This window comes from Blennius ocellaris, assembly GCF_963422515.1.
Source record: "Blennius ocellaris genome assembly, chromosome: 16".
Classification (NCBI taxonomy): domain Eukaryota; kingdom Metazoa; phylum Chordata; class Actinopteri; order Blenniiformes; family Blenniidae; genus Blennius; species Blennius ocellaris.
In genome coordinates this window covers 6,205,707-6,231,144 of record NC_137665.1, presented here as the reverse complement: position 1 = coordinate 6,231,144, position 25,438 = coordinate 6,205,707, and the positions used below count along the sequence as shown (strand labels likewise).

The 25,438-nt window shown below is 41.2% G+C and overlaps 1 protein-coding gene across 8 annotated transcripts; it reads left to right on the top strand.

The window, feature by feature from the left end:
* Positions 1 to 728: 728 nt before the first annotated feature.
* spag9a (sperm associated antigen 9a) lies at positions 729 to 24,427 on the top strand. 8 transcript variants are annotated; one of them, XM_080511549.1, is made up of 31 exons: positions 729 to 1,149; positions 4,000 to 4,120; positions 5,728 to 5,798; positions 5,889 to 5,977; positions 6,184 to 6,334; positions 8,578 to 8,664; positions 9,809 to 9,944; positions 10,787 to 10,880; positions 10,973 to 11,094; positions 12,337 to 12,351; positions 12,642 to 12,699; positions 12,829 to 12,981; positions 13,269 to 13,320; positions 13,432 to 13,562; positions 14,247 to 14,303; positions 15,247 to 15,411; positions 15,503 to 15,632; positions 15,961 to 16,047; positions 16,172 to 16,288; positions 16,407 to 16,587; positions 16,685 to 16,900; positions 17,889 to 18,099; positions 18,308 to 18,424; positions 18,695 to 18,775; positions 18,887 to 18,954; positions 19,117 to 19,265; positions 19,384 to 19,555; positions 19,689 to 19,802; positions 20,687 to 20,863; positions 21,514 to 21,651; positions 21,882 to 24,427. In XM_080511549.1, exons 1-31 carry the CDS (start codon positions 850 to 852, stop codon positions 21,998 to 22,000), a joined length of 3,879 nt encoding a protein of 1,292 aa, XP_080367675.1. In that variant the 5' UTR covers positions 729 to 849; the 3' UTR covers positions 22,001 to 24,427. The 8 variants fall into 8 exon arrangements, with proteins under 8 accessions (XP_080367675.1, XP_080367677.1, XP_080367674.1 ...); XM_080511551.1 differs by having other exon boundaries at positions 8,575 to 8,664; positions 9,809 to 9,893; XM_080511548.1 differs by having other exon boundaries at positions 8,575 to 8,664.
* The last annotated feature ends 1,011 nt before the right edge of the window (positions 24,428 to 25,438 follow it).

The following is a 25,438-nucleotide window of genomic DNA, read 5'->3' as shown; positions in this document are numbered from 1 at the left end:
TTTCGTATATAAATGTGCCTTTGGACTTTTATTTTTGTAATACATTTTTTGGGGGATACTTTTTTCAGACAGTTTTATGTTTGCAGTAATAAAGAATTATTAAAATGAAATTTAATTTTAAACTAAAGTGAGAGTTGAGGGTGAACATTTGGATTATCTGTGGATTAATTAATGTATTTTTCTATTTCATTGATCTGGAAAAGAAGCGCAACACAGACAATGTGACGTGAGTAGCATGATGTTACGTCATCACGTGATCTGCACAACAACTCAGCTGTTGGATGGTGGCTTCACTGATCCTAGGAAATGTCTTATATTACAGCAAGTATATTTGAAACGTGAAAAACGCCCAATATAAATTAATGTACAACTTCTCTTTATTAATATTTTCACCGTATGTACATCATTCTATTTTAGCGTATAAGTGCTGATACAGACTGAAATTAAAAAAAGTGTGAAATACGCTTTTTCATAATATTGTTTTGTGTTTTCTATTTCCGTATTTCCGTATACTATACAATATAAAATGTGATTAAAAAAATGTAATATTCTTCTGCGAGGGTTTAAATTCTTACTTCGGCTGTGTTTATAGATCCAGTGTTTGCTGTGTGAGGGTGGTGGTAGTTGGGACGAGCTCAGGAGGAGCATTTGAACGCATCATGGGACAAGTCAGGGAAAAATAGGAGGAAATCCACGTCGCCCGTCTCGCATCGCGCTGTCCTCAATGTGTCCGTTTGTTTAAAAACGAGCTGCCAAATAACGGATAGACGGCGTCCATAGTGGCGGGGTAACGCGGACAGACCCACACCCGGCCCTTGTTTGCTGAAAGGGAGAGGAGTTTAAAAAAAAATGGAGCTGGAAGACGGAGTTGTGTACCAGGACGACCCGGGGACATCAGCGATGATGTCGGAGCGGGTGTCGGGCCTGGCCAGCTCCATCTACCGCGAGTTCGAGCGGCTCATCGGGAAGTACGACGAGGACGTGGTGAAGGAGCTGATGCCGCTGGTCGTGGCCGTGCTGGAGAACCTGGACTCGGTGTTCGCGGAGAACCAGGAGCACGAGGTGGAGCTGGAGCTGCTGAAGGAGGACAACGAGCAGCTCATCACCCAGTACGAGCGCGAGAAGGCGCTGAGGAAGCACGCGGAGGAGGTGGGTTGACGGAGAAACGACCACACTCAGCATCCTCAGCATCCAGGTGCTTTTCCTTGCTCCCAGCAGCGTCCCAGAATTAACCCAACACACGTGGCCTGGTCATGATCGAGGATGTAAACAAGGCAGTGTCATGGCTGAAAATGGCCTGGGAATATGATCTCACTCACTTACACAGACCAGACAAGAAAAAGAAAACGCAAAACCTCAGTAAATATGTAACAAACACACCCATTTGATAGTGTATTGCATCACACAGTGAATTCTGAGCCCCGTGATAACACGTCTGGATAAACAGCAGGTGAAGTGACTCAGCGTTTTAAACCTTTATGTGGATTAAATATGAAAAAATAAAAACACTGAACCATCCCATCGCAGCTTATTGCAAACTAGCCTTACTTACCCAGTATGTGAGATGCACTTTTAATGGAAGATAATCTCTCCCATTCACCTCTGTAGCCAAGTGCAGCAAAGGCTGTGATATTAAAGGGAAAGCACACATCAGGGGTTTTTGTCTTCTTTATTGCCTGCAGAATGTTATCCAACTTCTACAAACCAAAATCCTTTTTTGCATCAATCATTAGCTAGATACTACACTGAGAACCATCCATACATCATCTATAGCTTCTATGAAAAGAAATGGCTGAAAGGCATGGACAGGTCACCAGTCCATCACAAGGCAAGCACAGAGAGAAGACAGTCATGCACAAATTAACATTTTCATTTAGCTGGTACTGAACTAAATTGAGGTGTTTCAAGCAAACTGCTTGTCTGAGCTTTTCCTCTTGCTTTATAGGTGTACTTTGAGAGTTTTTGGAGATCATTCAAGTTCCAAAGCTATTTGCGCTTAGAATTTGTCAAACTCATGTTTGCCCACATCTTAACCAGCCCAATGCCCTCAGTCGATTATAGCACCACATTGGTTATGATTAAAAAAATAATATATATATATATATATATATTTTTTTTTTTTTTATTAACTCAGTCTGACATAACCTTTATGTCTCATCTATGTGTAGTTAAACATGGCTTCTATACCTTGGCTGGAATAAGTCCAGAGACATGTGGCGATTGTTTCCTGAGCTTATTGTGTGGATGAAGGACTGATGTGACTAGGACCGTCTGTACCAGCTCGCTGCTTTGGCTCAGGGCACAGCAGACGCAGCAGGGACATTGGAAGACAGACGCTACATGATCCTGAAGCAGGGCGACAGCGTACACAACTGCTCATATTCATGCACAATGACATCGCTACTATAGCCTGTATTGATGTATACCAACGTGTTTCATGCACAATCAGACACACAAATTAGGATTGTCAGTGGAAAAACTCCAGGTCTGAGGAGGAGTGATTGTGGCTATCCCGAGCCTGCAGAGCCACAGAGTTACTTCATGTGATCTTTTATCAAAAGAGGAATATCCTTGAGCTTCCTTTTTTTAATTATTATAATTTTCCTTGGTTTTAACTGTCAACAACCTGATTCTTCTTCTTTACTGAAGTTATGAAAAGTGTCACATTTATGCTTCCTGCTGACATAAAAGAGTTAAACTTTTCCACAGTTTTTGGTGATTCACTCATAGATTTTACAGCATGTCACTCTCCTCCATGGAAATAAACCCAACAGCATCATCACATTGCTATCGATGTCATTGCAGTCTCATTCAACTCTGGACCTATGGAATGGAATGTTTGACATCCCGCCAACTGTGTGATCATTAAAACTAATTTTCAGCTTTGGATTCTCATTGGTGTTAATGCCAACAATGTGATATGTGTGTGGTGTTTTTTAAATACACATACAGCGTATTAGCAGCTCTTGATAACCAATGGCTGGTATATAAATGTGTTAAGATTTTGTCAGTTGCCATTAATGCCTAATCGGGGTCTAGATTTTAGTTGGTTCAACACATCTTTTCTCTGTTTCGAATGACTTTGGTGAAGCCAAATGCACTGAGGAGGGAGAATGAATTAAAAAGGGCAGGCAGAAAAGAAGAAGACCTCAGAGATTTATGGATGTGGAGAAGTGGGGCATGGAGAAGGTGTGTCCACAGTGAAGGGAGCGGCCCCAAAAACGAATAAGAACAACATCTATAGTAAACACTTGAGAGCTTTTTACAACATAATGTGGAAAATGATGGTGAGTATTTCAGATAATGTGTTGCTATTGTTGGGTTTTAACATTATTTATTCTAATCAAAAGCACAACGTTGTTCCACACGTCCTCTTTATACTAATAGAGTAAAGAGTAGTATGCCCACAGGAAGGAGGGGAGCCACATTAAGGCCTTGGCTTACTCATCTGAACAGGATGTGGACGTTGAGACACACACGCGCACACACACACGCGCACACACACGCACGCGCACATAAGGAAACGGGGCGACTGGAAGAATGGGTTGAACCGAAATATCCAATCCTGATTCACACCCTTGAAACTCTCATCGTGTTGTAGAACGTTGCACTGACTGTAGCACAAGTTGGTGCTTTTAAACAGGAGTTCATTTCAATAGGATCTGAAGGTTTTTCAGTCCCAGTTTGTTTGTGTAGCACTCCTTTCATATCTGAAAATGCTAAATGCATTCAACTGACATAAATATGATTATCTCAATTTGACAAAGTCAGAATCCGACGCAGAGAGACTGTTTGGGGTTAATGCAAGGAGGGAATCAGGTTAGAAAGTAATTGGTACCTAAAACATGCTTGTGTGAACAGCAACAAACTCTTGGATAAACTATCCTATTTGTCTTTGTTATACAAAGTCTTTTAATCAGCACTTCGAACATCATCAAACTGCAGGTGATCCAGCGAGTGTGACCTACCTCTCTCGTCTTTCTCTGTGTGTTCGTGTAGAAATTCATTGAGTTTGAAGACACACATGAGCAGGAGAAGAAGGACCTCCAGAACCATGTGGACAGGAAGGATTCACACTCTCGGCAACTGGAGCTCAAAATCAAGAACTACGCTGACCAGAGTGAGTAGAAAGTTACACATACGGTCACTGGTAAATGTTGTGCAGTTACTTCACATTTATTTAATGTTCTTTTCGTTTCTCTCTTTTTCTGTACTTTCACCATATTTCATCCCGCATGACTTTGACGTCTCCGTCTTGACTCTTTAAAAACACAACTATACCAAATCTTCACCCTCCTTCTCCTTCTCTGTGGGAGTAACAGTAATGGGATTATAGGATTTATGTTATTCCCATCCGCGTAATGCGGCAGTGCTTTACCGCCCATCTTATTGGTGGATTAAGCAGTGGAGGCAATGCGACTGACTCATACATACTGTTTCGCTGTGGGGAAAAAAAAAAGTAGAATTGCACTGTATTTAAAATAAGTCATTCGTTCACACAACACAAGGAGAGGGAGGAAACCATATTTCCTTATCTAATTTTTACTTTACGCATTAACAAGTGAAACAAGTAGCTCAGTCTTCTATTATTGCCAGAGATTATACGCACATTTATTTACAGCTTGTTTCATTGTCGGGCACTAGTGAAGTCACACTCTGTGAGACGAGTCAGCAGAATCCACCACGTGGCTGTCACTGCCTGTGAATAGTAAATCATTCATTCATTCCATCTCGAGGCATAGTCCACCAACACTGTAATGAGAGTACAGCTTGGTCAGAGATCATAAACGGCATTGCGGAAATTCATTTTGCGCTTCATTTTTATTCCTTTCAAAGTTAATTCGACCTCTATTTTGTAATGTTGTTACTATCACGTATTTGTAGCATTTTGACTGGGCTGGTTTTTAAGTGCGATTTGCAGATATGCTGCCATTTGTCTATTGTGTTGTTTAATGTTCCCAGCGTGTCGGCACTCTTGAGGATGAAGATTTATTTACAGACACACATGAAGCATCCCAACAGATTTATGACCTCATGATGGATAGACCGTAATGAGCCGTCGCACAGCTCCTACACACTTCATGGATATCACACTGCTTTCCTTTGCTTTTCTCTGATGTTGTTTGTTGTAGAACAGATTGGATGGTTGTTACAGGATTTAAAATGGTCAAATAATTCTGCATTCAATCCGTCTATAACGTTTCGCCTCGCATTAAAAGTCCAGGCACAGCGGAATGTGAAAGTTGCTAATATGACATTTTAATCCCAAACTCACACAAAAGGAATACCAGACTTCAGCCGCCTGCTGTGATTTAGATGTTTCCAGGAATCAGTGATTGAAATCCCCTGGCAGTGTCGCAGTCCTCACATAGGGAGGAGATCATCACACAACATGCAGAAGCTTTAGCTGCTGTAATTGATAGTATCCAGGCTTTGTGTGTCCGCAGCAGCCCACTGTGTGTGTGGCTTAGGCTGAACCTGATAGGCTAATGGGGGATTAGGTGTTTTTTGTCACTTTGTAAGTCGTCCCGACACCCAGACCTATTTGAGTGAGATTACCCCCTCTGTCAACTGTTTGGTGGAGAGAGAAAAAAGGCACACAATTAATGTCTGAATTACTGCTGCAGTTTATATATGTTCAGGTGCAGTGAGATGTCCCATGCAAAGCGATTAATCCTTGATTAACTGCACTATTATTCAGTCTTACTGTATTGTTTTCTGTTTTAGTCTCCAGGTTAGAAGAACGTGAGCTGGAGCTGAAAAAGGAATTCAACTCCCTCCATCAGCGACACACGGAGGTAACTTCAATTCCAGTCATTATTTATTTGATGTTTTGCAGCAAGTTCCTTCAAGTTGTTTGACTCTGCCTTTTTTTTTTTTTTTAACAGATGATCCATAATTACATGGAGCATGTGGAGCGGATCAAATTGCAGCAGATTAGCGAGGCTTCAGAGTCGAGCACGGTTGGCCGGGTCAGGTAAGATGGCAGATAACTCAAATCGAAAACGGATAACTGTTTTTGATTCGTTACATTTTCATCCTTGAAACACACTGACAAGTCTTAATTAGCAATATTTAGAAACTATTCTCTCCGTGAAAGTTCTGAGTCGTTTATGATCTGACAACACTGATACTGCATCACCGCAAATACATGATTAACACGCTCTTTTCTGATTCGTCAAGGAGAGAGCGGCCTCTTTCTTTAGGGATTTTCCCGTCATCAGGTGGGGCGTCTCTGCTCATCCCAGATCCTCAGACCCGAGCAGAGACCCCGGGCACAGAAGGCTGGAGGTTCAATGACTCGTCACAGCTACGGTCCAACACTAGTCTCAAGGTGTGTGTGTGTGTGTGTGTGTGTCACCTTTGTGTGATTATCATTGGCAACATGGCAATGACCACTGGATTTGGAGCACAGCACAGAAAAATACAAATAATACCTCGTTAATGATGTTTCAATGGTAACAAAAATTATGTATTAAAATATTTGGCCTTTAAATCTTCTGGATTCTCCTCATCCAGGTCCATATCTGGCCGTCTGTCAAAAGATCTTAAATAATTCAAATCATTTATAATAATGTTTTAACCTTGTTAACGTTAAATAAAAAACCCCAACATGTTTCAAACTGTTTTAGCTGGGTTGCAAGTATGAGTAAAAAATACATTATAGACCAATAAAGATGACTTGATTCCCTTTTCTAGCTGTTCTGCCCGAGCTTTGAAGATAGACAGAGTTTTGGCTTCAGATGCATTTAAAAATAGAGAGCCTTTGATAAAGCCGAGATGTGTTCGTGCGTATTTTAGCAGGTGTCTGACAAGGACACCTCTGTTTTCTGGCTCTTCTTTAGCCGTTAATGAATATGCAAGCGTCCTCTAGTGCAGCATCCGAAGGAGATCATGAAGTGCATCATGAATATTTACAAAGCCAACAGTTTTATTTGGGTTGCAGGTTCACAAAATGTCAGTTTCTGATTCATTTCTGTGCTTCATGTTGAAAAGCTTCAAAAATAACTGAGGAAACGAATATGTCTTCTGATACAATAACATATCATGATTCAGATCCTTCAGTTTTCGTTCTCTCATTATACAAAACCCTAATTGGTATTTCTCTGGCATGCGGCGTTGGTTGTATCAGTGGCCGTCAGGACCTGGAGGGTGACAGTGTTGCGTTTCTGTTAAAACTGGGACATCAGCTCCGCAGCGCAGTGCATGATGGGAGTGATGCTGCTGCATGGCTTGCAGCCAGTCACTGAGGGAGAAATAAAAGCTAGCTGGAATGTGATTGAATCTTATATAATCAGAGCTACAGGATGGTTATTGTTGAGCCACGGCCTTTTTGAACACGGGTGGCTTTGATATGCGTACAGAGTTAAATAGACGCGTCATATTTATGTGCGGGAGCTGGAGGCTTTAAGTGCTGTGAAAAGCTACGACAGGTTACAGTGTGCATATGTCCAGCCAGCCATGACCCATCCACAAATAGTCATATGAGCAAAGTCATTCCATCACCTCGAGAACTTAAATAAAAAATTAATCCAAGCACAAAATCAAAGAATGTATATGATCAGGACAATATTAAACAATTTATTTGCGTTTGGCCATTGTGACATTATCAAGTGTTTGTAATTTTACAAATCTATTTTCAGCGTAAATTATATTATGAACTTTTGCAAGTTTGTTTTAGTCACCCTGAAGGTTATTGCGGCTTGGTTGTAAGTACCCATCACAATCAATTAGAGCCAGAGATGATAGCATCATGTCTTATTTGGCCTGGTGAAGAATTTTAAACCATAAAATGTTCAGTTTCTTACCACATAATAAAAAATTCTAAATCTCCTCATATTTAAGCTTCAAGCTTATAAAAAAACTGAAACTACTTTTTACTCAAGATTATAATAGATTTTATATATATATCAGTCATATAGAGATGTTACTGAACAGCGATCCGATGTTTTGTTTACACGAACTCTGCTCAGGGCAGAAATAGAACGAGATTTCCTCCCATGAGATTGCGATTTCAATCACAAGTTTAATACGATCCATATTTAATTAAATTACTTATGGTCCATTTAGACCTGGCATATCAGGCATATCAAATTTAAGAAAAAATAGTTTGGAAGGTCTTTTGAGCAATTCAATACAATATTTAATTGTGTTTAAAAAAAAAAAAAAAGAAGTCGGAAATATGTATGAAGTATACTATTAAATATCAAATAAAAATGTAAACACCAGTTTATTGAACAACATTTTACATATTTTTTAACTAACCATCAAATCATAACCTGGTCATAAACAGCACATCAGAGCAAATACCTCATTTCTGAATAAAACCTTGAATAAAACATAGGTTCATAGGTGCTTATTCTCCTATGAATAGGATTTAATCAGGGGATGTTTGGCTGCAATACCATGAAAAATACGGCGCGATCCAGACTGCAGTCAATCCGCACAAGCTTCCATGTTTCTCTATACTTTTCATTCACTTCACAGACATGCACACTTGAAGGTGTTTGCATTTCTGATGAACTGCTTCAGCACATGTGAGCTTCATTCTTCCTCTCCCCCCCCTCCCCAAAGCAGTTGGACTTTGTCGACCCCTCTAAGGACAGGGAGGGTAAAAACGCCCAGGACTCTGCTTGGGGGAATTCACTGGCAGACGACTGCAAGGTAGTTGGATGAGTGTCTGCTGGTGGACCTGCTGGCAGCAGCACTCCTGCACAATGACTGGACAGCACAGTCTGTGTCTGTGTGTGTGTGTGTGTGTGTGTGTGTGTGTGTGTGTGTGTGTGTGTGTGTGTGTGTGTGTGTGTGTGTGTGTGTGTGTGTGTGTGTGTGTGTGTGTGTGTGTGTGTGTGTGTGTGTGTGTGTGTGTGTGTGTGTGTGTGTGTGTGTGTAGGCTTCAGTAGTTTTCCTCCACTACACTGTTTTGTCTTTTCAAAAAGACGCCGCCTCTCACCTTGTGCATTTATGGCCGCCACTTCACAGACCGCCTGTGCCGCTCAGTGCCACATGCAACCACGGCCCGCTGGAATGATTTAAATCAAAGTGCACTTCTGGATCTCGATGAATTATTGATGTGTCAAACTTACCAACAGCTTGGTTGCATCTGGCCTCTAATTTGTTTTTCATTTCAGTTCAAATGCATGACTTACACATTCGATTCGACTCGGCTCTGCATTTCTGCTTCATTCATTTGGACCTCTGGCCTCATACGTTACCTGTTGCACTATAACCAACATTCATCGCTCCCATTCAGTTGTTGTCGTGTTTCACTGGACTTCATTTGCTGTAGTTGTCAGTAGTTTTGGGGTCTTCTGTTGATTTGTGTTGTTGAGTATTGAAAGAAAGACCAATCCTGCAACTGTGAATGTTTCTGTGCAGTTGATGTCGTGTGAAGCATTTGTAGACCTGTGCTGTGTTCACTGTGTGTTAATGTGGTAGCTTCCCTCCAAAACGCTGTGTTTTTAGATGGCTTCATTGAAATGTATGCTTTTTACACTTTCATTTCACAGTATATTTGTTTCACGTTTTTCTTTTTGTTCACAGATTTGAATTAGAATCATAACTTTAGTATTTACAAATTTCACTCTTCTTTCTTCTGTGTTTGTGTATAAATATTTTGTCTGTCCTCTCATTTCCCTGTTAGATCAGAAACCGTCCTCTTTCTGCCATTTCCTTTTAAATCTGGTGTCTTAAATGTGTTTTTGTGGTTTGATATATTATTGTCTTTTTTTTTTTGTGTGTGTTTCGACCCTGTACTTTCTCTCTCCGATTCTCTTTTTTTCTAAAAGAAAGTTTGCTGTTATTACAGGATGAGCTGTCGGATTTCAACGGTTCCAAATCGCAGACACCGAAGTCCACCACAACCTCGGATAGGGAGAAGGAAGATGGAAACAGTAAGAGTACCGAAGTGCAGGCAGCACCTGGGACCAGATCTGTATCAGTAGGTAGGGTCAGCTGGACGGTATCCAATGGCACTTTACAATAAAATGAAATATAGAGAAAAGAAGAGACTTTCTACTGAAGTGGTTAGTTGGTGGATAGAGAGAGAAGAGTTGAATGGAAGAAAACAGTAGATTGCTTCGAGAGCGTCTATGGTTTTCACGGTTCGTCCCGACGGAAACGTTTTAGCATGATCGTAAAAGTAAAGATTCCAAAATTTCAAACTGGGACTCGGTACAACAAAAGAGGAGCCTGATCTAGACGCTGAAAGCAGTGGTGTCAAACATAAGGCCCGTGGGTCAAATCCGGCCTGCAAGAGGCTCCAATCCAGTTATAAACCACCAAGAAAACAGATTTTGTTCCCCAAACAAATATCTTAAGCGTAACACAACACATGACTCCCTAACTAAGATATTGTTTCGTTTTGTGTATCGTTGCTATCAAACTAGCCTCAAAGCTGTGCTGTTAGGGGGAGTTTGTAAAAACATGCATAATGCAACAGCTATACCAGCAGTAGCACCACAAGGTTTCATTGCATTGGCGTCATGTTCCGTAGAAACATATGATATTCTGGGTGCCACATTAAAGAAAAATCTAAAGTTAAAGGTTATTATTTTACTAGTCTGGCCCATTCAAGATGAAATTGGGCTGTAAGTAGCCCCTGAAGTGTTTGACACCCCTGAACTAGAGTCATGGAGTCTGGACCCCAGGGTCAAATACACACAGTTCTTGCCAAAAAAAAATTTTTTGTTTTGTTTTCTTCACTCTGAAAATATTAGAGACAATAAACTGCTTTCACAGATTTTAACTTGAACCTTATCTGAGTAATCGGCTCTCCCCCATGCAGGGTTGCCCGAGAACGAGGACAGCTCAGATGTGCAGGACATTATTGAATCCACCCCTGAGCTGGATATGGATCTCATCGGATACAAAGCCTGCAGGTCCTACAGCCACAACATGTCGGATACCGTAGTTTTTATTCCCATTCTAATGAACAGCCAAACATCACTTCCCGTTGTTGTTATCATTTCAGTACTCCTACCAAAGGCATTGAAAACATGGCGTTTGACCGCAATACAGAGTCTCTGTTTGAGGAGCTGTCGTCTGCGGGCACCGGGATCATTGGAGACGTAGACGAAGGGGCAGATTTACTGGGTGAGCGGAACAGCAGATTGAAAAAGATGCAGCATCTGTCATATCTGATATTGTAAACGTTGTTTTCATTTTTACTGACTGACTGATTTGAAACTTTACAATAGAAAGCGTTACATTTAAGGCTAGCTTTTCAGTGTTTTGTAACCTTAAGAATACTGAATATTGTGTGGTTATATAATACATATAAAAAGAGTCAGACGCTGTTTAATTGTTTAATTTTTCAGTTCACAAGGCTTTGATTTATTTCAAACAAATTAGTTTACTTAAATATATAAAGTCCCTGTGATATTTTTGTTTTGACGAAACAAGCGGATTCTTTTTTTTGATTAACTTCAAATATTCTGAATTGTATGAATTACTTTTATTTCCGCCAACTTTTAAGTTATTGTTACATGTGATGGTTTATGACAGTAAAACTAAATATAAAGCGAGTTATGTCTTCAATCAAAGTGATATCCCCAAATTTGTATTAAGATGACATGCTGTCCCATTTGATAAACTACTATCACTGTTTATTACTACTTAAAAAAACAAACTGCAAAGCTGCTCTCTAAAGCTCCTCTGGTCTTTTTGGACAACTGCTCTCTCACTGTTAATCCTAGTTTAGAATCCTTCGTAACTGCCTGCTTTTTTTTTTTTTTTTTTGCTCCGACGCTACACCGCTTGCTTTGGTCCAGCTGTTACACGCAGTGTTAGCCATCGACCCATGTTAACATCACCTCTCTCTCTCCCGTGTCTCATTCTCTGGCTTTTTTCCATATTTCCAGTGGAGTACTCTGGTGTGTATGACCTCAAACCTTTCCTTGGCTAAACCGTTTCTCTGTCGTGTCCCTTTTGACCTCATAAGTCACCTTCTGCCATATCCACCATTGTTACCACACACAGCTTCTTCATTATGTGTTATTTATACAGTAGGTTCAGCAATGCTTTTCAGCTGTTAAACTAGGTTTGGTGCATGAATGATGGAGTCCAGTGCTTCTTTTGTTGACCTAATTATTCTTTTACAGCTTAAATATTGTTTTGCCCCCGTACTGTTCCTTCCCTGCAGTTGTCAAACGTAATAAGCTTTAGAGATTTGGCAGCTCCTCTTCCGTTTTGCTTGTGGAGCCACCAGCTACACGTTTAGCTGTGGCTCCTTCATCATATTGTTCATTTCACTGTCTCAAACTATATCCGCATCTCTCCCTCTCTCTCTCTTTTCCTTACTCTTTCTGCCTGACTTGGATTGCATGGTTTTCTCAGACCTTAGTTTGATTGGTAAGACCTCACCCTCTCAATCCATTCTTTTCCTGTCAGTCATGTGACGTGTGCTGTGGGTTTGTGTGTTGTGGTAGATCCTGTTATTATAAAATACAGTAGTGAATGTGTCTTTAGACGATAGTCAATATCTTTATGTAGTGCCTTGTTAGATTTAATCTTAGAATGGTTCTAGTGTAAATAATGAATGTCTTCATGTGTAGTGGTAAAGTAGTCACTGCTTTTGTTCGTTTTTACAGTAATTTATTTTTCAGGAATGAAGCTCTGATTGTGTCTTCAATACTCCTCAGGTATGGGTCGGGAGGTTGAAAATCTAATTCAGGAGAATTCGCAGCTGCTTGAGACAAAGTGAGAACACAACTTAGACTTTTATCTTTCTCGGCTGCGACACTCGGCTTTCTCATTTCCCACATGACACTTCTGAAGCTTGACAACCATGCCGGCATACTTAAATGTTCCCGTGGCCTGCCATTCCAGGAACGCCTTGAATGTGGTGAATAAGGACTTGATACTGAAGGTGGATGAGTTGACCTGTGAGAAGGAGATGCTGCAGGGCGAGCTGGACGTCGTGCTGCAGGCCAAAACCAAGCTGGAAGAAAAGAGCAAAGACCTGGAGGAGGAGCTCAAAAAGTGTGTCTACAAGAAGGGGCAATTTTATTCTTCTTTAACACTATTTGTTAGAAGTGAAAATAAGAAAGGTAAACTAATGCACGTCTTCAAAATACTAGCCAACACAGTTGTGTCAAGCACAAGACCTGCACGTCAATTGTTATTTTTGTTTAGTGGAAACCAAATATTACTTTTACATCTTGTTTTACCCAATAAAACAATATCAAGATGGATTAATTATGGTTTGTTTTTGTATGAGGCTTAATGCTATTTGTATGATAAAAGTAATTATTTTTGCTTTCTTCCAGAGCACGACTGGAGGTGGAGGAGGTGAAACAGAAAACTAAAGATGAGGAAGACGTGAGTTTTCAGCGCTCGCTCGACAGCTTTCCTCCAATTTCTTCCCTTTTCACACAGATGAATGCATTTCTATTACGTCATGTGTTTCTGTTCAATCGCACGCTGCTGCAGAGTGACGTTCCCACCGCTCAGAGGAAACGCTTCACCCGGGTGGAGATGGCCCGAGTGCTGATGGAGAGGAACCAGTACAAAGAGCGGCTGATGGAGCTGCAAGAGGCTGTGCGGTGGACAGAGATGATCAGGTGAAGACCTGAACTGCAGTTTTATACTTTTCATAATGGAAAATAATACATTTTGATAAACAAAAGTATTCTAACTCATATATGTAATCTAAAGCTGTTTAAGTTCAGCTTTAACTGTAATGGCTGTTTTCTTATAATTAACAATCAGAGATGTCATGACAGCTGTGCTTTACACTTGTAATATCATAAATACTAGTGAGTTTTCACACTTTGATTTGGAAAAACACAATGTTACTCCTTGTCAGTGAACCTGAATCAAACATTTAACAGGAACATTAAAAAAAAACACAAGAGGCTAAAACATTAATCACATGATGGAATTCACTCTCCACATACAACATCTGATCTTTTTTGCAAGTAACTATATAATGTAGAGTAAAAGGACTCTATGGTATGTGGGATGTTTTTATGTTTTTGTTGTTTACACTCTTTCCAGCTGATTTTTTCTTTTTTTTTTAAATACAATTACATACGATCATATTTTTACTGACTACAAGAAGTCAAAAAGTAAAAAAATAAAACTGTTGCAATTTATTTGCTCATGCTTGACTGTGTGAAAAATAAAAGGACTAATTTAAGAAATAGCACATTTGTAGAAATAGCTGTGACGTTTATTCATCATGACTCTGTACTTGGAGATTTGTAGACTTCAGTGAACATAACACAATCTTGTCTTGTCTTTAGGGCCTCCAGGGAAAATCCAGCTCTCACAGAGAAAAAGAAATCCAGCATCTGGCAGTTGTGAGTCTTCTCAAGTTTATCAGATCGTGCACTTTTTTTTGTCAGGGCTTTGACGAGGCCTCCACGTTGTTTTTCTTTTACGACTCCTGACATTTACTTCCAAACATTCAAATACATTCTTTTTCTTATCTTTTCCGGGATGTGCTGTTGAATTGGCAGCATTAGGTAAAGATGATTTGTTAGACCTTCCTCCCGCCAAACCTTTCTCTTGCCCCTCACCGACATAGAGATTCTCCTCCAACCCCCCCCCCCCCCCCCCCCCCCCCCCCCCCAAAAAAAAAGTATCCAACTTTGATGTGCCTTTATCCATAATCTTTGCTCTCTGTGCAGTGCACCAGTTGTTGTTATTATCACAAACTGCTTAGACGTAACTCTCCCTGTGCCCCCGGGCTTTCCTGTCTCCTGCCTGCTGTGTGCCTTTGTGATGTTTTCCTCCTCTGTCTGCTCATAGAGGGATGAAGGGACACCACATGTACAACAACATGCACATGGTCTCTCTCTAATGCAAGGTCTAGCTGCAAATCGGGGTTTTCTTTTTTTATAAGCATAATCTTAAAAATATATAGACAGCATTTCCCCCCCCACTTCTATCTCATATGGTGAAAAGAAATAACAATAATTATTTAGATGTGACTGACTGTGGTGCTGTGCATTCAAATGTATTTAACATGTGGTGAAAAGTTCCATTTTATGGTTGACGGATAAATACAGTTGAGTTTTTGCTACGAAACTATCAACAATCGTTCACTATTCAGTTGTAGCATGATCTGATAGGGGACTCTGCTGAAACTCCCAGCATGCTTTGACACTGTACAGTAAATGTTGGGTGTTGGTCCTTGAATGTCTTGTTGGTTGGTTGGTGACTCCACCCCTCCTTGCTTTTTCCCTGCACTCCTGTGGGCTCCGTTTCCCTCTTGGCTCTCTGTAACGTGGGCACCTGCAGCTTCAGCAGACTGTTTAGCTCCTCCTCCAGTTCCCCTCCTATCAAGAAGGTGGACTCCCAGTCCAACGTGAAGTACAACTCCCCGGGCAGCCTGGTGAAGAGGAGCAGCACCTTCTCCCAGTTCCCCACAGAGAAGTCGAAAACCTTCGACTTCCTGATTGAAGAGTGAGTGATGATGCCGAGCGGCTGGTTTTGGTCCATCCGAGTAGACGCGTACAGAAAAGAAGTAGTCTAACTCTTTCTGCGTGCCTTACAGTAAGGAGCAGTGCAGTTCACCGTCCCGTAAAGAGCAGAAGAGAGCTCAGTACCGACAGGTCAAGGCCCACATGCTGAAGGAGGATGGACGAGTCACGTCACATGGCTGGAGCCTGCCCAGCAAATCCAAGGTAGAAAATACCTTTGATTATGAATAATGCAAATGAAAGTATTCCTTTGTTTAATGGGATGATCAACCACACTATGATGATATTTATTATCTTTCATTTCATCCAGTAAATTATTTGATGAAATCATGCAGGGTAAATGTCTAAAAGATGGAGACCAATTATGTTCACACTATGAATCCACTCTACCTCAGCTGTGTACGTAATGATTAAAACAGGCAGTGGAAAGAGTTTTTGTGATATATACTGACAAACATATATGGTCAGTAAACTTTATGTGCAGTGCATTTCTTTTTTTTTGGTTCACAGTGAGCTACTTTTTCCTCCACAGGTGTCAAATGGACAGGTGGAAAACAAAATGAACCTGCCTGTACCCGTTTATTTAAGACCTCTCGATCAGAAAGATGCTTCTATGAAGGTGAATTAAAGAAAAAGCTTGATAGCGTTTGAATATTACCATCATGGCATGTGTGTTGTTGTTTTTTTTTTACTTTTGTAAAACAAATAAATATGTACGACCACACTGTGTCTCGGTTTTCCAGCTGTGGTGCGCTGCAGGAGTCAACCTGTCTGGCGGGAGGACGTTTCTCTCATCAGAGCTCAGCAAGCAGACGAAGGGCTCTCAGAGTAGTCTGGATCAGCTGGAACAGGACAGTAAAGTAAGAGTTCAAAAGAAAGCCTGGAAGAAAATAATAGATTCACGGGTTCAGACTGTTTTTTTGGTTTTTTTTTAATCTTATTTTAAATTATTGGCTGATTACTTGTTGTTGCTTTAAGGATCAGGAGAAAGTGGAGAAGGAGCTGATTATTCAGGATGAGATGTCCAGTCGGGTGTGGGTGTGCACGAGCACTCATTCCTCCACCAAGGTCATGATATTGGACGCCAGTCAGCCCTCTGATATGCTCGACAGCTTCTACGCCTGCAACACACACGTCGTGTGCATCGCCAGTGTGCCCGGTAGGTTCTGTTATCGCGGTTAATACAGCAAAAGTTTTCTCCTCCTCTTTGTCACCGGGTGAATTAACCTCGCACTCATTTGTGTTGTTGTTTTCAGGGGTGTGTGATTCTGATTTTCCAGCGGGTGAAGAGGTTCCCCCAGACCCAGAGTCCAGCCAAGGTGACGGCGTGTCGCTGGCAGGAAGTGTCGCCAGCGTGGGCTCAACGGGCAGCGACGGTGTCATGGCGGCAGAGGGCACCACGGCCGTCCCGCAAACAGCCAACACCTGTGTCGGTGACCAGCCGGCTGAGTACAGCGCCCTCTCGGGGTCAGGTGAGTCACGACTTGAAGAAAAATGTGTAAAGCCTTTTGTCACATTTGAAGAGTAACCGAACAGTAGGATCTCAGTGAAATGGACTTGCTTATAAATTGCAGGAATGACTAAATCAAGAAAAACAACATTTAAATGTTGATTGATATTTGTATGAAAAGTTTGCAAATATTTTTCTGGGTATGCAGTATTTCTGCTGTAGTCTGCGTGGCGCATGTCTTATACATGTTTGCTCTGAATACTATATGTATTGAGACAACAGAAAATAGTTTTCTATGTTTTCTCCTGAAGCCATAAAAGACAAATATAAAAGACAGAGATGCTGGCTTGTTCACGCCTCATAATAATGACCATTATCATTTGTTTTACCTTTCAGAAAATAAAACATAGCTGAAAATGCTTCACAATGATCGAGAAAAAAAAAAAAAGACTTTACTGTCTTCAAAGTCGCAGCATATTCCTTGAATATTGTTTTCTCTCCTGATGGTGTTGCAGATATGAAACAGTCACATTTACGCCCACGGTCAATTTGTTGAAACCAAATGACCTCAGATGTTGTGGGAGGAAATGAGGCACACACAGGGAGAACATGCAAACTCCACACATTGGACTTGAGTCTTTGATATTTATAATGCAAGATGTCAACCACTTCTACTTATGATTGGTATGTTAGTTTGTAAATAGAAAGAACATGAAAAAAGAGTCAAATTGTCATTTCATTCAAGTCTTAGTAGGATTTAATTTCTGTTCTTGAGCTCGTATCTGTAGCTCATCTCCCAGTTATAACCTTGAGCACATCTAATTAGGAAAGAACTGATTATTAACTCATCTCATCAAAGTCCCAACCGCCACTCTGACACACCGTCTTTATTAAACCGTCACATCTTAGCTGCCGTGGAAATCTGCTCCTCACCTCATGTCAACTCAAAGAGTCAGAGGCGGCCACTTCCACTGGAAGCCCATTAACTCGGTGATTCATCATTTCTGCAGTGGAGCTGTCCAGAGAGACCAGTCCAACAGAAGACGGGGTTCCTACAGCGGAAGAGGCAACGGAAGCCACCGAGGCGAACGCTGGCGTTGGCGAGGAAGGAATGGAGGACCAGGGCGCGGATCAGAACCAACCGGGCATCTACACAGAGCATGTTTTCACCGACCCGATGGGTGTGGAGCCCACCGACTCCTCTCCTGCCGAGACTCAGGGGTGAGCACACACTCCTCAAACGATAAGGCATTTTTAGTAGATGAGATAAATATTTAAAAAAAATTTCTCAAGTTTAGCTGTTTTATAATCTCCAGAACAAATGACAGGAGCAACCTGACAATTTCTTTCAAACATTTTAAGTTGTTACCAGTGTTAAAGTGTTTTATTAAGGGTGCATTTGAAAGACTGATCACTTTTCTGCCCTCAGAGTCTCTGGGCAGGATTGTACGACCTCTCTGCCAGAAAGCTCCGACCCGTCAGAAGGTGAAGTCATGCGGATGAGCAGCGCTCTCCCCACCATGTGGCTGGGAGCTCAGAACGGATGGTGAGTTACACAACAGCCAATAGAGGGCGCTTCGACTGTAGCAAACATGGCTGAATGGCACTTTTATAGCCAAAAAGTTATATCTGGGTTTAATTTATTGATACCCTTTTTAAGACTTACTCTTTAATTTGTGTCTGACAGAATTCCTGGAATAAAGCATTTGCCCATCTATCATAATATTTTATATTTCAGTTCAAAAATATTGACTCAAACTTTAAAATCCTGTATTTTAAGCGGTCTCGTTTTTTTCTCTCTTCCTTCATTTTCAAGTTTGTATGTCCACTCCTCTGTGGCGCGGTGGAGGAAGTGTCTTCATGCCATCAAGTTAAAAGAATCCATCCTTGGCATAGTGTAAGTACAAAGTCGGCAGTGCATTTGATAAATAACTCACTCAAACGGAACTAAACTTTGAAAGTGTGTTTTAAATGTGGTTTGTAAAAGGCGTCTTGCTGCTTGTTTCAGGCATGTTAAAGGCAGAGTCTTAATAGCTTTGGCTGATGGGACATTAGCAATTTTCCACAGAGGCATCGGTAAGTTTTTACCTCAACATGTCATTTTGATTTGCATTCATAAATTACAGTATTAGTTTTATTAGGTTGTATTAAGGGTTTGATCTACTTTATGATTTCACTTTGTTGGAGCCGTTTCCTCAAACTCGCTCTTTGCAACACACTCTTGTTTCCGCCATTCAGATGGTCAGTGGGATCTAACCAACTACCACCTGTTGGATCTGGGCCGGCCCCACCACTCCATCCGCTGTATGACGGTGGTTCATGACAAGGTGTGGTGCGGCTACAGAAACAAGATCTATGTCATCCAGCCCAAGGCCATGAGGATAGAGGTACAGCTGCCAACCGCCCAATTCCAATATATATATATATATATATATATATATATATATATATATATATATTCTTGATAAAGACACAAAGTGTAATTTTGTCCTCTTTGCCGAGCAGAAGTCATTTGACGCTCATCCTCGTAAGGAGAGTCAGGTCCGGCAGCTGGCCTGGGTCGGAGACGGCATCTGGGTGTCCATTCGACTGGATTCAACTTTACGCTTGTTTCACGCACACACCTACCAGCACCTCCAGGATGTGGACATCGAGCCCTACGTCAGCAAGATGCTGGGTATTCATACAGACCAGCCTGCCACTTCCATCACCTCCACTGATTCTACCTTTTCTATGATTCAAATAAGCATTCCCTAAAAGTGCAGATTTAATCCTGTGTGTGTGTGTGTGTGTGTGTGTGTGTCCTTCAGGTACGGGTAAACTGGGTTTCTCATTTGTGAGAATCACAGCTCTGGTGGTGTCCTGCAACCGACTCTGGGTGGGAACAGGAAATGGTGTCATCATCTCCATCCCACTATCTGAAGGTATTACGTACCCTCTGGCTGGGATGTGAAACCAACCACATCCGGTTACTCCCATCACACACGCCGAAACGTTCTAATTGTCAGAGTGAAAATACACAGCGTGATCTTAATCTCATGTTCGCTGCTGCAATCTTTACCCAACTCCTGTTTATGTTTTCATTGTTGGAGCCACTTGAGAGGCGCCTCAGGAAAAACGACGCAACACAAATCTCCATTTTTTTTTATACGTCTTTGTTCCCTGCCTCTTCTCACTGTCTTTCCTCCTAAAACCTGGCCAGCGACAGCAGCTGTTGTCATGTATCAGACGATGCTTGTTGGATAAAAGATGGTTGAGTTGCCATGGTTACAGGATCCTCAGTCACCGCCTTGTTTCATAAGACGTTTGACAGATTCAGAGAGCAGCTGTTGTTAAATATTGAACATTTTTCTTTCCTTCTCCATGTCTTTACTGCAATCTTTCCTGGTTTTTTTTTTCTTCTATTGGCTGATAATCTGAGAGGGTGCTTGCACTGGAGGTGGAACATAACTACCAATACGTCAGGGACTGTTGTTTCCATCTTCATTACCCCACTTTTAACTGTTTCTGTGGGCGAAGATCAGTCAATTCCTTTTTTTCCCTTGTTTTACAAGCAATCTAATTACATAGTATGGATTTTAGGTAATTTAATTAATTGAAAAATAGAGGTTAAAGTTGCAAGCTTTTCAGCCAAAGTCGGCATTCAGCTCCGATCAAACTGTCCGGATCATTATCATCCAAAAGATAAGAAGAACGATTTAACTGTGTTGCGCATCAAAATAGAGTTAGATCGTCTGTGACGACTTCCAATAATGTTTGCGATATTTAATGAACTCATGTCCATTTGTTTTTGTTCTGTACTCTTCAGCTAACAAGTCAACGGGAGTAGTGCCAAACCGGCCTGGCGGCGCTGTGCGGGTCTACGGAGACGAGGCTTCAGACGGCACCGCCACCGGCAGCGTCGTGCCATTCTGCTCCATGGCTCACGCCCAGCTGTGCTTCCATGGGCATCGAGATGCTGTCAAGTTTTTCGTGACCGTGCCAGGTAGGGGGACGAGCTTTTTTTAGTTCTGCAGCTGTAATGATTAATCGAGTTCATAATTGGTGGGTATGAACCACAGGCAACTATTGTCTCATCATGTTTATGTACATTTAGATCATGAAATGTTTTTTTTTTTTTTTTTTTTTTTTATAAATCTGACCGTTTGCTGTAAAATGTCACCTTCCGTTGTGGAACCACAGTTTTGATTAAAAGATTATACATTTCACTGATGAAATATTTAATCACTTTGTAACGCTCATGTGATCATAAAGTTAGCAAATATGGTTTGTATCAAATTATTATTTAGATTGTTACAGTCAACGTTCCAAAAACTTGATTTCATCCGAGAAAAAGTCACTGGACCTTCAAGCATTTTTTTCTCAGTATCATTATAAGAATACCATCATTTTTTTTCACCACTTATTGATTTGCATGATTTTATGAATTAAGTAAGTAGTTACATACATTTTAATTAAAAAGACATTTTAAACATCTTTCAACTTCTGCTGATGTAAACGTGTCGTGGTCTGGGACTTACCTACAGCTCTACCATTTAAATCCCTGTTCTGGTTTGTGACCGTTCGGTCTATTTATTGTCTATTCTGACTCTTTATTAGGAACTTGACTTTGAATCGTCTGATTTCTTGATGCAGGTCAAGCGATGCCGCCTCCAGGTAGCGCCGATTCAGGCTCCGACGACCCGCCGTCTGAATCCTCCGACACTGCAGCGTCCGAGCCGAAAACGTACCTGGTGATGAGTGGAGGAGAAGGCTACATCGACTTCAGGATCGGTGCGTACGCCCACCACATTGCATTTTTATCGTATGAACTAATGGAACTAATGCAAAACTCGATAGTTGATGGATCGATGGCACATTGCTATTCTTGCAATATCAAGATATTAAAGGAATTGATTTGAATTCTGGGGTTATTGTCACTCTCAGTTTATGTTCCAAAGATTTAGTGAGAAGGTCAAAGCTTTGATGCACCTGTTCGCTCGACTCGTCTTCCTCCTCCGCAGGTGATGAAGGCGGCGACTTGGACGAGTTCTCCGAGCCGGCGGCCAACCAGCAGTCGGCGCCCGCCAAAGCCGAGCGGAGCCACCTGATCGTGTGGCAGGTCACGGCTTCTCACGAGTGAAGCAACGCGTCGCGGACTGTCGTGTCGCTGCCGGCGCCGTCCACCAACCCACCCCCGCATGCCCTCCTTCTAGTTTTTAATTTCATATTACTGATTGTTCTTAATGCCTGAGTAGCTGACTACTTTATAAGAAAAAGAAACGCAGGGGAGAGAAAAAAAAAAAAAAAAAAGTCATTATTTTTAGTCAGTGTTTTCTACGTTTTATTCTCGATGAAACTGAAATAGATACGATGGAGTTTATGTTTGAGAAATCGTCCAGGCGTTTCCCCCTCTGCTGGGCTGCATGTCGGTACGGCTGCTGCACACGGGGAAGACGGCCGCGCTAGCACATTGTTAGGTATGCAAAGTCCGAGCGGGTATACTTCGTCCCACATGCTGCCATGGAGTTACTTTTAGAAACAAATGAAGGGAATATTTTTTTTTTTTTTTTTTTTTGCAGTCATTAAAATGAAGCAGGCCATTTTGAGTTGACTTTTAAATATCGAGGACTAAGTTTGTGAACCGTCACTGAGGGCTTTCCTACATGTTCATCATCAGTAAAGTGTCAAAACACCACAAACACACACACACAGTTTGAACACCCTGGTTTACCACGGGCTTTCTTTTGTGTTCATTCCGATTCATCTCGGCACTGTGGGTACCTGTGAATAGAACCAACTTTAAGTTAGAATATCATTATATCCTCATTCGTGTGTGTGTGTGTGTGTGTGGCTGCTCAGCCATCGTCCCTCACGTGGAGAAAATCCTCCTGTTCCACCAGCTCAGTGCTTCCTGTTTGCTTCAGCTTATCGGCACTTTATTATGAAAAAAAAAAAAAGGGGGTAGATTATGAAGATGCACAGAAATGTGTGGAAACAATGACTGTGTGCACACTGAAGGAAAGAAAAAATAAAGTTGAGGTGGTCCCAGTAACCAAAGGATGAAAAAAAAAAAAGAAGTATCATCCTACTATTTTACTAGTGAGATGAATAATTGGAGGGTGTATGTGTATTTATATTTTAAGGATGCCATCGGGGGAAAATGTGCTTGAATATGGGAAATTAACTGAAAATAACAGTTTTTGTGTGACAGAAGTGCACGTGGCACTAAAAACAGCCTCTCCGGTTTGCTTCATCATTCCTTGTTTTGCTGTTACATTAGAAGTTCTGGAACGCTGCTGTTGTCCTTGTTTTTCATTATTTTGGGGCGTTGTGTGTGTTTTTTTTAATAATGTGTTAGTCACTTTCGTTAAGTATGATGTTAAGTTGATGATCGACTCTAACTTGATCGCAGTATGCCGATGTTAAACAGATGTTTTAATTTGTTGTTTTTTTTTTTTTTTTATATATCTAAAATGTTGGGCCAAGATCGGTCTTCATTCCATTTCAAAAACAGTAACTTTAAAAAAATTTTGACATTCCAGTATTTATTTCCTTTATGGAGCTGATCTTGGTTCAGAATGTAACTTTTTACATGATCAAAATATCATAGGAGGCTATTGTGAACAAAATAGTCCTATGAGTTTACATGATTGTTAATAATGGTCAAATACACATAAATTAATCATGTTGGAAATTTTTTCGACAAACCATATGATCAAAGAGTGCAAACATAAACTCGGTGGTTTTCAAAGATAAAATGTAAAAAAAAACAAAAACACGTTCATGTACTAAGCTATGCATGTTTTTTTAAGAGAACACTGCTACGTTGTCAGCTCAATCTCGGTTTATTGCCACCGTTTTGGGTGGGGTGGATGTCGACGTGCGTGTGCTTGTCTGTGTGTAGAGTACATGTGTGTATGTGTAGGAGTTTGGACGCACTCGCCAGCGTGTGTTTGATTCCCCCCCCAGTGTGTGGTGTACTGGTGCGTTCATGCAGCTTGGACAACGGTTTCACTTTCGAGTTCGGAGAGGCGATACGAACATGAAGGAGCCAAACAAACTCCCTCATTATGAAATCTGTTTAACAACCACAAAGGTGTCATCAACTCTTAAAACCGACACAAAAATGAAATTATGCTTATAAAGTAAATGTGATTTCTGCAACTTACTTAAGTGCACGTTTGTCAGATTCAACCCTCTTGTGGGCTTATTTGAGCCTGCAGGCTACAAGTTTAACACCCCTGTTCTACGCATTTTGATTTTGTTCCCAGTTATGGCACTAGGCTAATTAAGTATATCTATTTTCATATAAAACTCCCCTTAGCTGAGTTAAAAAAAAAAAAAAGATTTCCCATGTTTGAGACAAAGTGACACGAAACGAGCAGCCACTCCTGAATTGGAATGTTCCCATTTCCCAGGTGCGCATGAGCGCGCCACATGTCTGTTTACTGTACGTCCATCTGTAAAACCCCAGAGGCCGTGCTCCGATATCTGCACCGGCCTTCTCTGGACGCCGTGACGATAGTCCCTCCTGGTCAATGTTTGCTAAAACAGTATCATAGCCTTATTTTTAACAATCTATTAAACTCAGTTTCATGGAGAAGTCGGTGCTTTTGTGTTTCTTTCTTGACGAAATGTGTTTAGGATTGTTCCTGCAGTGTGATGGCTTCAGTTCATCAGCCTTTCAACCATGTTGGAACTATTCTGGTACTTAGAAATATAGTGTTTCCTTTCTTCAAGTTCGGAATAGGTGATTTTTAATTCTAAATTTGCTGTTTTAAGTGTTTCTTTCTAATAATTTGGAAGCCTCGATCTAGAGTGGGCAACACGTTTTACCTATTATCCTCCACATTAATACTCAAAGTTCTGGATTTTTCTCTTTCCTGGGAATCTTATGGAAAAGGTAAAGAGTTCCTGCTCGAGTGATAATATATCATGAAAGTTTATAAGTAGAAGCATGCAATGTTGATTTCCTCATCTCACAGAATCAATTGAAACAAAACCCAACAGTGAAAGGTACACCACAACAACTCATCTGATCCCAGAGGTTTTCTATGGGAATCGGTTATGGAGAAAGTGCAGGTCAGTCCTTGTCCCCCAGTCTCCAGCTGCTGTTCTCCAATGATGTCACCTCCATAAGCTTGACCATTTTCATCCACGAAGATGAAAGTAGGCCTTTGGCATGTTGTTCATGCAGGGGCACAATGACTGGACTCTTTAGGTAGTATGGATGAGTCACTGTACCATTCACAAAGTGTAGGGCAGTTCTGTATTGACCAGACAAACCTGTCTACACTAACGCCACCACTGCATAGCGCTCTCTGACATGTTTCTACTCGACGTGTGTCGACTTTCATCTGCTGATGACATTCTCTGACCCTTTAAGCTCAATAGCTATTTCCATCCTGTTTGAAGCCTCCAATGTTGAGGTTCTGTTGATCAATTATTTGGTGTCGTCTTGGTCTCATGGTGTCAAAATGTGGACATCATGACGACAATTGAACCAAGAGTTTGATTGGTTGATTCATGGATCCAACACCTGCGGTGAGTTCTGCCATTAAGCTTCAAGTTGGACAAA

Coding starts and splice junctions, on each gene's coding strand:
- spag9a (XM_080511547.1), top strand. CDS start 850: ATGGAGCTGGAAGACGGAGTTGTGTACCAGGACGACCCGGGGACATCA. Junction 1,150..3,999: donor TGAGGAAGCACGCGGAGGAG/GTGGGTTGACGG, acceptor GTGTTCGTGTAG/AAATTCATTGAGTTTGAAGA. Junction 18,776..18,886: donor GAATCCATCCTTGGCATAGT/GTAAGTACAAAG, acceptor TGCTTGTTTCAG/GCATGTTAAAGGCAGAGTCT.